This window comes from Taudactylus pleione, unplaced genomic scaffold (assembly GCF_031769625.1).
Source record: "Taudactylus pleione unplaced genomic scaffold, aTauple2 ptg001086l, whole genome shotgun sequence".
Lineage (NCBI taxonomy): Eukaryota > Metazoa > Chordata > Amphibia > Anura > Myobatrachidae > Taudactylus > Taudactylus pleione.
This window is the reverse complement of record NW_028285487.1, coordinates 94,293-105,831: the sequence shown is the minus strand read 5'-3', so window position 1 is coordinate 105,831 and position 11,539 is coordinate 94,293. Positions and strand designations below refer to the sequence as shown.

The 11,539-nt window shown below is 43.7% G+C and overlaps 1 protein-coding gene across 2 annotated transcripts; it reads right to left on the bottom strand.

The window, feature by feature from the left end:
• Nucleotides 1-601: 601 nt before the first annotated feature.
• On the bottom strand, nucleotides 602-9,627 carry RCAN1 (regulator of calcineurin 1). 2 transcript variants are annotated; one of them, XM_088461709.1, is made up of 4 exons: nucleotides 9,340-9,627; nucleotides 5,386-5,559; nucleotides 4,397-4,556; nucleotides 602-2,610 (listed from the first exon to the last, which is right to left on the bottom strand). In XM_088461709.1, the coding sequence occupies exons 1-4, from the start codon at nucleotides 9,424-9,426 to the stop codon at nucleotides 2,432-2,434; spliced, it is 600 nt and encodes a 199-aa protein (XP_088317835.1). In that variant the 5' UTR covers nucleotides 9,427-9,627; the 3' UTR covers nucleotides 602-2,431. The 2 variants fall into 2 exon arrangements, with proteins under 2 accessions (XP_088317835.1, XP_088317836.1); XM_088461710.1 differs by having other exon boundaries at nucleotides 9,517-9,598.
• Nucleotides 9,628-11,539: the final 1,912 nt, after the last annotated feature.

Here is an 11,539-nt window from a genome sequence, read left to right as displayed (position 1 = left end):
ATGCTTACGTCCTTTTACAGTCATCTAACGTTCATAACAGAAAAAAGGGTGTCGTTAGTGTGATGTGACACTCTGGGCTTCCATCTGGGAGCCCCTATAACAGACCGTCCCTTTGAAACAGTCAATAATTATACTGTACTATATTTGTTCAAGTGTATTAAGTTGGCCGACCTAGCGCCATTAAAAAAATCTCGGTTTCGGGAATGAGTGCTTTTTTGTACAAATATGGCGTTACAAACAGGAAGATTTTGCTCTCCCTACAGTACATCTGCAAAAATCATTGCATTAGGAGTAGGGGGCACTTTTACTTATAGCCACAATACTTGGTTAGTTATGCATTTCAGTACACTTATACCTGTTGCATATTATTAAAACCACACCTTACAAAATCAGCTATAACCTATAACAACCAATCACATACCAGCTTTTATCATTCTAGTGCAATGAAGGCGGATGAAAGCAAACATCCAATTGGCTGTTACAGGTCAGTACACATTTATAACATATAGATAAGTCTAATAAGGTAAGGACTTGATTCCTAATAAAAAGGACATAAGTTACCGCATAGAACCTTTGATAACAAACCTTCAAAGAAACAATACACTGCACAAAAACAATTAGTTTTATTTTTCCTCAAGTGGGAGAATATCACATGGACACTGTTTTCTGTGCATGAATTAAGCATGTCCTACATATTTACACGCAGCATATGTATACAGTACATGTTTGGTGGAAGCAACCATACTGAATGAATATTTAGCTTATAACAGGGAAAACATGAAAGTTATCCATAAAACATAATTGTAACAGCACCACCGCCAAAGTGGCGCAAAGAAAAAAAAAGATTTTCTAATATGCACGTGGAATAGGGAAGACTAAAAACTCAACTTCTTCCAGCCACTGCCTTTCAAAATCCAGATTTAAAATGGACATGTCTAAGGACAGTGGAGGCAGCCATTTTGTGGTCAGTTCCCTAGGCATTTGTGCTTAGAGCAGGGATGGAGAACCTCAGGCCCGGGGGCCGTATAAGGCTCACGGAATCATTTGGTCTGGCCCTCGGAGTTATTTTCTACTAGTCTCATCTGGCTAGCAGGGCGCCTAGAATGGCACCCTGCAGCCAGAATCTATGCACCAGTACCGCCTGGAGCATCCTTAGGATGCTTCAGATGGTTTCACCGCTGCCCTTACAGCATTGCTGTAATCATTGGCTATTGTGACCCCGTCCGTGTGACATCACACGGATGGGGCGTGGCCTGCACCGGGCACGCGAATAATGTTATATATTTCAAAATGGCCCTCGGCATAAAAAAGGTTCCCCACACCTGGCTTAGAGCCTCAGTGATGTCAGTAGCCCCTAGTGAATAAAATGGCCACCTCCTGATATACTTGAATCGATGTTCGGTAAGCCTGCGGTTCTGTACAACAACTGGAGGTACACAAGTTGCCTAAACAGTAAATGTAATGGTTTTATTTGAAACCGCTTATATGTAAACTGTATTGATCCACGAAAGCTGAACTGAGAGATGATGTGATGAGGTAATGAAGACAGATTCCATTTTGTGTTCTTGTTACAATACTGCCTGTCACAGAGGAAACGAGTAACCTAAGGTATCACACGTACTTTTTTTTTTTTTTTCCACCTCACGATTTTAGCATTACACAAAAGGTCATACACACTCAAAATGAAATCATGACAAGCTATCTGACTGCAAAGTCAGCATGGTTTACACTGCCTAAATATCAGCCTGCACCTACGCTCAATATCTAGTAAACCCAAAAAGTACAAACATTGGGACTGAAAAATTAGCACAAGTTATTTGTTCTGTTTTCCTGATGCGAATCAGATCAGTCCACCTGTTGTATCAGTTTTTCCAGGGTGAAAATAAAAAATTGAATCGTCTAAACTTTACATAGAATAGAAAATGTCAGCATATAATTCACATGCAAAATAATAATAGAAAAAAAAAAAAAAGAAAAGTATACATTTTTCCCCCCAACTTCTTCCTATAATATCAAGGTTACAATGGAAGGACAGTGGCGCGCACACCAGCAACTATGTACAAACGTGGGGTGTACAGTATAGACGCTTGAGTCTTTGCGCACAACGGACCACCAAGCAAAGAGCCCTTTATATTCCATGAGAGAAACAAAAATTCCAAAAGGCCTTAAAACTGGTACTCATTCTTCCACTCGTCTCTAAGTCTCTCGGTCTTAAACCCGCAGGACTCTCTGAAAGTAAGAGCGACCGCTGACTGGTTAAAAAAAAAATAAAAGCAGGCCAGGAGAACACCGGTTTAGAACTGCAGAGCCCGACTTAAATTCAGCCACTGCCGCTGCTGTCCTAACGCCGTGTGTCCGGCCGTCCTCATGTTAAAAGTTCCATGAAGTGAAAATTGACGTCTATGCCTCACAAAACACGCCGACTTCTTCTTCAGCTCAGGTGGATGGGCATGTAGTCTGGTCTTCTGGTCTGGATGATTCTTGGTTTGCCTTTGTTTGCGCCCTCTTCGTCTTCCTCCACCTCCAGCTCGTTTTCTGGATCGCTTTCGCAGACGTGGACGACGACGCTGGGGGTGGTGTCTGTTGCCGCATGTAATTCGTATTGTTCTCCTAGGGAGAAGGAGAAAAATCATTGGGTTAAATGTGACCTTACAGTGATACATGGCTTGTCTTATTGACTTAATAATGCTCAGGTCTAAGAGATGCGTACTGAAAAGCTAATAAATATAATATAACAATATAGTCACCGATTTATCACCCAAATTCTGAAATCCATAATTCAGCACTTTAATACCAATTACTAAATAATATCATTGTCTATGAGGTACCGAAACTGTCCAAATTATACACCACATTGGTCAATCTGGCTGAGTAACTGGATCTGCCTGCTATGCGCCTCCGTAATCTCACCGTAACTACTTGTTGCTTTGAACCAATCTGCCAGGTCATACGCATCCCGTTGTCATAGAAACTACTTTGCTCAGACTATAAAACGTGTTGCTCCTTACATAAACGATGGGGCCTACAACATATAATCTTATCATGGCACCTCCCACGCAATATGATATGTACATATATACGGTTGCCCCAATACTCTAATATTATTGTTCATTATAATCTTTTTTTTTTTTAAATACAACCATTTGTTAAAGTGGAGAGGAGACATTTGGGTCCTCTCCCACCAGCTACCTACGGTAACAGTATGCCGGGCTTCTGACAGCGAAAGCCCGGAAGGGGTGAAGATCCCGACTGCTAATTTAGGTAAGTACCGCTAACCTAATTCCCTACCTTCACCCTCCTTTAGGGGTGCCTAACCCTAACCTCCCTTCCCCCCCCCCCCCCCAAGTGCCTAAACCTAACCCCCCCTTCCCCGCAGCCTAAACCTAAGTCTCCCAGTGGGTGCCTAACCCTGACCTCCCCCCAGGGGTGCCTAATCCTCCCGGGGGCTACCTAACCCTAAGTCCCCCCCTGGGAGCACCTAACCTAAGCCTCCACCCCCTCCCCCCCTAGCTGTCCGCGCCCGGCTTACCGTCGATCGGGATGCCGGGCTCCCGGCGTAGGTAAAATGACAGGCGTCAGGATTTTGACGCCTGTCATTAGACTCTTGCCAGGTTAGACAGTCAGGATACCGATAGTCGGCATTTAGACCGTCGGCATCCCGACTGCATACCCTACCTACGGTCTTATTCACTAGGATTTTCTCCCAGTAAATAATACCTGGAATGCCTCGTGCCAATGTTCCCACATTAGCTTGAATCAGGTGTGGTTTCTAAGCCGTCATGGGATATTTTTTCCCCTTTAGCCTAATGTTGGAAAAATGTGCTATACAGAAAAAAAAAAAAGTAGTGACTTTGTCTGGAGAGAATGGAAACTTGGCCCCAAGCGCGTTCTATAATCAGCAGCTATTTTGGGGCTGCTCGGAGAAAATGTTCTCTTTCAATAAATTCCCTCCTAGCCACACACACAGGAAAAATGACCGCTGCATGGAGCAACGTAGGCTGGGGAGTATCTGAGCTAGAGTAGAGGATTTTTCTGCCTCTGCTGTACAATACTGCCTTAAAGTGGACCAGGCATGCGATTTAAAAAAAAAAAAAAAAGTCACATTAAAAGGTGTGTAGTGTACTTTAAAGGGAACACAAGCCTCTATGTATAGCATAACCCAAAAACACACATTTGTTAATCTTTGGAATACTGCCTTGTACCCCTAAAGGACCATGTCTAGTCACACAGTTCTGGAAATGCACCCCTTTCTGCCCCCTTTAAGGCCCAGTTTAAGGTAACCAAGTAGCCACTGCAGTTATGGCTGTGGTTGGACTGGTGATTAGCTTGTAGCCACAGTATCACCAATGACTGATCATACGTTGCAGCTTGTATGCAGACCATTAGCAATTCTTACCTGGGCCGAGTTTGGAGATGGCGTACAGGAGGTCATAATTGATAACCGGCGTGGCATCATCAGCCTGTTTCCAGCCCACTGGTGGGGAGGACGGTGGGGAGATGAGAAACTGCTTCTCGGGGTTTGGTGGTGCCAGATGTGGACTTCCGATGTGCAATGTCTAGAACAGAACAAACACATTAACATTCAATGTTAAATCGCCAGATCGTAAGCTTTCGGCAGACTCTCGGCATACCCTAAGTCCCAAACTGTATATGCATTAAAGGGATTTTAAACCCAGGGATCAACTGCACAGTGTCAGTGGGGACATTGATCAATCAGAATGTGAAACCTGTCCGTCAGCAGAAGGTATAGTGTAGGACATACGCAGAGGGCTGGACACAAACCACCCCACCAAAAATAATCTATAGATTCTTCATCCAGCTACCGGGCTAGAGTGCAGCTTAGCAATACAACAAGGCATGCAACCACTACTGCTGGCAGAATAGGTTTCATTTAGAGGAATGTAACGTGGATATTTCCCTAAACAAGGGGCTAATAAATAGTTTATTGTTTTAATTCTAGAGTTACAAAATACTCAGGAAATAATGTAGATCCAGTGTAAAATATTCCACAAAAAGCAATTTCACAAAATGCCATATGAGCAATACGTTAATGGTTCTCAGTGTGGCTAGCTCCTAAACATATATCATTTTTTCCACATGCAGAGGGAATTACGTCCCTGTGCACCAGGCCGCACTTACTAGAACGGTACCACACATTGGAAATATGCACCAGTTCCGACCACCCACTATAATGGGTGTCTGTTGGTAGCATTAGATCAGAGGTTGGCAACCTGTATCTCACTTGTCGGCGTGGGGCTACCAGTACCAGCACAGAGGTTTGGAGGGAATGCTGGGACCGGTAGTTCCACAGCAGCTGGAGATTGACAGGTTGCCCAAGACTGCATTCGACACTAATGAAAAATGCTCAATATGTCCCGTACAGACCTGAGCAAAGTACAGCTTCATCTCCTTGCCCATGAATTCTGTCTTGTGCAGCTGAATTCTGGCCTCGGCCGCTGACAGCGGGTTGCTAAAGTTAATTCGCACCCTCTTGAAGCTTTTGAAGTACTGGAAGGTGGCGTCTTTATCATAGGCTCTGAACAGGGACTCAAATTTGGCCTGAAAGAGAAAAATGAAAGCTAATTATTTAGTTGATGAAGAATGATTACAAAATCCTATCAGACCTTTAGTCAAGTGCACCTTTAAAAAAAAGGGTAATTAAAAAATAGTTACAGGAGGCACAAAACCCAATTGTAGAACACACGGTGGCTAAAGGAGATCAAAATCTCTTGACTTGCAACAGGGAGAAGCTTTAAAACAGAAATAAGGCATTGTGCAGTGAGCAATTCATTATTTTCTAAGTAAATAGCTGGTCTGTTATTAAAATAAAAGGCTTCATTCACTGTTAAAGGACATGGAGACCTGCTAAGAATGTGTAACACAAAGCATCCCAGCTAAGCCTGGCTGACACAAGAATATAGCATGAAACAAAATAGAATTGCAGGCACTCAGTAGTTAACTACAATTCTCTAATGCATCCTTGCATGAATTAACGTGTGGTTCGCTCTTGTGTTACGAATGGACCTTGATTGAACTGGATTGCATTACATCTGCCTACAGTCAGCAATATACCGGCTTTCCACCCTACAAACAGGCACATGTGTCATTCAGAAAAGGATTTTGAAAGCCTGGATTTAAACTACATTAATGGCACATGTGCTATGTAAGGCAACTGCCCGTTTCTAGGAAGTCACAAGTGGCCACCCAGAGATAGCAGTGCCTTGTACACTGAGAGAGGGAGAAGCCATAGATTATTCTCTCACTCTGCACCTATTGTGTGGTGCCATTGTGACGTGCATAAATCACTGATTCGGAGGCCAAACTGCACTTATTAGAATAAGCGATGACAAATCGTATGCACGATAAATTAATACATTTTCCATTGTCGCAGCTGTTATTTTCCTTCTGTAAAGGAACACAGATGACACTCCCCCTGTGGAAAGAATGTCACACTGAAGAGAAGAAAATAGGTCCTGCAGCCAAGAAACCCAAATTCAGTTTATTAGAAAGCCATAAAACGGATAGGACTAGGCCAGTGCAGATACTGGGTGGAGGGAAGGAAGCGTCAAGCAAAACATGATTTTGAAATTGGCTGAATATAGCCCACAAAATGGCTGCCTCGGTAGCCTAGGTTGATGGCTGCCTCGGTAGCCTAGGTTGATGGCTGCCTCGGTAGCCTAGGTTGATGGCTGCCTCGGTAGCCTAGGTTGATGGCTGCCTCGGTAGCCTAGGTTGATGGCTGCCTCGGTAGCCTAGGTTGATGGCTGCCTCGGTAGCCTAGGTTGATGGCTGCCTCGGTAGCCTAGGTTGATGGCTGCCTCGGTAGCCTAGGTTGATGGCTGCCTCGGTAGCCTAGGTTGATGGCTGCCTCCGTAGCCTAGGTTGATGGCTGCCTCCGTAGCCTAGGTTGATGGCTGCCTCCGTAGCCTAGGTTGATGGCTGCCTCCGTAGCCTAGGTTGATGGCTGCCTCCGTAGCCTAGGTTGATGGCTGCCTCCGTAGCCTAGGTTGATGGCTGCCTCCGTAGCCTAGGTTGATGGCTGCCTCCGTAGCCTAGGTGATGGGCCACATATAGGCACCACTAAAGGTGCGCACACACTAGAATACTCGCAAAAGATGCAATGTCGTCAGTGATTTCCCTTGAACTCCCCTGGCACTCTCGGTAAAAACGATATCTTGCATTAACTGTGCAATCTGACAAACAATCTGACCAACGACCTTAATCTCGTCAACAAGATGGCCAGATCTTACTGCATGTAGGTAAGGGCCGAGGATTCAACAAATGACCCGCGGGACCGCGCATCGGCATCGTTAGTGGACACTGCGCATTTTTGTCATTCCAATGCGTCAGAATCAGGCAAATCGGGCAAAATGTTTCTATCGTTTACGCATCTTAAATCTAACAGTGTGAAAGATCTACTGCCAGAACTGTATATGTATATATATATATATATATATATATATATATATATATAATGTTTTAATCAAATATTTGGGTAAAACTGTAGCTCATATGTGGGGGGGGGGGGCGACGTCATTTTCCATTTTCTACGGACACCAGACATCCTGTGTTTAAACTTGCACTTAGCAATATTGTGTATACAATGTGAAATATATCTAGCTCTATTAAGGATTGAGAAACTTACGTCTATGAGGAAGATCAGTTACACAATGCATTCTGGTGTCTATTTACTAAGCAGTGTTAGGAGACAGAGTAAAAAGTGATAAGACAGTAAAAAGGTGCCAGCCAATCAGCTCCCAACTGTTATCTCACAGGCTGTGTTTGAAAAATGACAGTTGGGAGCTGATTGGCTGGCACCTTATCACTTTTCACTCTGTCTCCTAACACTGCTTAGTAACTAGACCCCAAAGTGTCATATATGCAAACATATATGTGTACAAGTATATGCTATGTGCCATGCAAGCACACACACGTTTGCATACAAATATGACAACCCATGTTTGGCCCGGGACATAGATCCTCATAGCCTAAACACAAAAGGTGCTCTTTAATAACTACATATGGATGAGAGAGATAAAAATGTACTTACAGTATCTTTTATTAAAAGAATGTGATACTACCAATTAAAATCAGACTTCTTTGCTTTATGTGAAAATAACATGACAGCCTCTGTTCGTTTTTACACTACCTAGTGATATGCAGATGTAGTGATAATCTGCTACCTCACATACTGTACTAGGCTCATGGCACATTTCTGTACACGTCCAGTAGAGGGCAGTAAGACTTTACATACTGCCGACATTGTTTGCTGACATACATTAACATGGAGGTGTGATAAAAACACAAGGAATGATAACACATGTATCAACTACTGTAATAATACTAAAAATCATATATAAACTGAATTTTAATATAATTTCAGTATTTAATTAGAGAAATTTGTGTATTATAAGGAATAATACCCCCCTTATCAGAGGTATTTAAAATCGCCTCAGAGATCCATCAACTTGTGTAAAAGCCCTTGGCCAGCAGCCTCTTCCCTATCAAACCACTAAAGGGCCCGGATTCCTGAGAGTCCAGTTTCAATATCTGCAGATATCTTTAGTACATTCCACAATACACTGTCCTGTTCAGATACCCAGCCATCCTCCTCGCTATATGCATTCTTGATCTATATAATGGATGTTATGGGAGCACCCCTCAATCATTTTAAAAATGTGGCTCCTGGATGTATAATGTCGCCAAATTCTGCCAGTGCACACAAAGGGTTACAGCCGGGGTCTGTCATAGGGTTAGGCTCCTTCAAACGCACAATATCAGGAACTTTAAAGAGGTGAAATTGTAAATACATGTATATAGCACAGACACTAGGACATATCTTTCCATTATCTGATCTGTAAAAAGTGTCAACCAACTCCAAAGTGAGTACAAAACACACACACAGAGTCCTCTCCTCTGTGACTATCTAATAATGTGTGATAAGGAACTATACATATATATATACACATAGATATATATATATATATATATATATATATACACACACATAGATAGATGATATATATATATATATCAAGTGCAAAACAGACAATCGGTTACTTCTGCAACAAGTCCTGTGGTAGAGCGTTTCCATAGATTGTATAGTACACACGTTATAATATGGAGATATGCCTCATATTAAATCCATGCTGCCATACTAGTAATACAGTAATACAGCTGCTGAAACTTCATATGCACATCTCAAAAACATTATAATTATATATATATATATATATATATAAAAAACCTATAAAAAAATTAAAATAAACTGCAAACAAGTAAAAAAAAAAAAATATATAAAAAAACATAAATAATAAATGGCAGGAAGGGCGACCTTACCCTGACGTCACTCTGATAGAAGATGTCATTCTCAGCCACGCAGGCAGCCAGGGAGGCAAAGCTGTAATGAAAGTTTCTGAAGTGCATGTTGCTGGTTGTCCTAGAGGCGGAATATCACTTTATTCTAGGTGAAGTTACAGGATCTAAGCTGGGCACATTTAAGGAAGTTGTACTTACTGGAAACTGTGTTTATAAGGGAACCAGTACAACTCCTCCCAGTAAAATGTAGCAGATTGTCTCCTATGGGGCAGTGAATTCCTCATCAGAGTCCTACAGGCTTGCAAGGAGCTGGGAACAGGCTCTGTAGCATTAGCCGGGGGTGACGTCAGCATTAGTCAGTTTCCCTATGCTAATTAACTTTGCCTTTCTGCTTTGCAGGATGGAAAAACAGCTGAGGTTTGCATTGCAGTTGCGTTATCAAGTCTTCTGGCTGCATAGTTTCCACAGCGAGTAATTCCATTCAGCACTCAGGACGACATGATCTCCACTTCAGCTCTGCGCTGCCGGTCTTTAAGATGGAAAATGTCCAGGCTGGGACTGGGCGATTATCTGAGAGGGCTACTTCAAGCCTTCAATGGGGACGGGGGTAGAGAAAAACAAAACACACAGCACAATACGGTAAATTGGGGAGGCCGAACAAGGCAACGGAGAAAGGAAGTAAAAGGGCGCTGAAATTTAACTATTTGTGACTTCTTTAGGGTGTTCAATAACAAAAAAAAAAAAGTATTCACGTTCCTATATAAAGTCGTTACAACCTGCTTGTCCCTTATGACATCATCATACGGCGCTGTACTAAGACCACGCTGCTAACATTTTATTATGTATGTAACTGACGCATACCCCCAAACTGTCCTGATCTAGGCGGGACAAGCTCAATTTAGGAGATGAGCACTGCTCGGACAGCATTGTCTGGGCTGGAAGTCAGAGCCGTCTCTATCATTAGGCAGCTGCCTAGGGCGTGAGATCTGGGGGGGCTCCAATGAGTCTGCCTATAACAAAATGAATGACGTCTCTGAGGCGGCGATTCAATTGTTTTTTTACAACGTGATAATTAATGAGCGTCCAGTGTTGCAATGCAATGGTTCTGGGTACTCATTAATTATCGCCCTCTTCGCCCCCTGGGCGGGATGTACTAACCTTGCAGTGTACATCCCGCCAGTCACAGCAACCTTGCCAATCACATGTGTACTAACATATGCGATTAGTATCGCAAAGGACAGCTCTTGCGATAAGAGCTGCCCTTTGGGAAGCAGCCGACGCCGGGTGAGGGGGTCTCCGTGGGACCCCGCCCTCTCCGAGCCCTGGGAGCTTCCTTCTGGTGACCTGTGCAGGAAGCCCCGGGCTCCTCCTCCTCCCTGCACCCGGAAGATTAGGAAGAGGAGGAGGACCCAGCAGGAGCACGGGACGGCAACCATGGAGAGCAGGTGAGTGGGCACCAGCGCAGGGCAACGGCGAAGCGTCAGGTGCGGGATGCGATAAGAAGCCCATAGGCTTCTATTGGGTAACGCCAGATTTTTCTGGCGTTACCTTCCGCACCGATAATAGGGCGGCCGGGGCTTAGTACATATGAAAGTGCAGTAAAACCACAGAAAACGGGGTTTACCGCATTTTTCCTTTAGTACATCCCTTTGAGACCGGGTTTAGCTGTGTAAAACGGCTAAACCCATCTAAAGTTCTGGTTAAGGCGCGCTCACTACGGTTAGCGCGCCCTATCCAGGTGGTTTCTCACACATTTCTGCTTGCACCCTCCTGAGGGTGTGAGCAGAAATGCCTGTGCCGATCGCGCCCTGACGCAGCAACAATTGAATTGCTCCATCGGGCGTCTTAAAAAAATAATTGAACAGCCCCCTGAGACATCCTTGTTGTACCTAATGCAGGTGGTGGCTGTGGAACTTCTAAGACACCTCTATTGTATTACAGTGTCTGTGAGCTATTCGTACACAATCACTTATCCAACATGCATAGAAAGCCCAGAGAAGAATGAGCCACTTTCAAACCTATCCAGTCCGCCAGCTCTCAATATGGACAGACACAGGCGGCGGATAGGAAATGAGGACAGGTGCAAAGCACGGATGGGGGATGAAAAGTCACCATCCAGAATGTCAACAGGTTCTGAATGTCAAAACCAATATGTTGACATAGTTAATGTTGGCATACACTTTTTTTTTTTGCTTATTTTAGCCTATTTCCTCGACCAAAA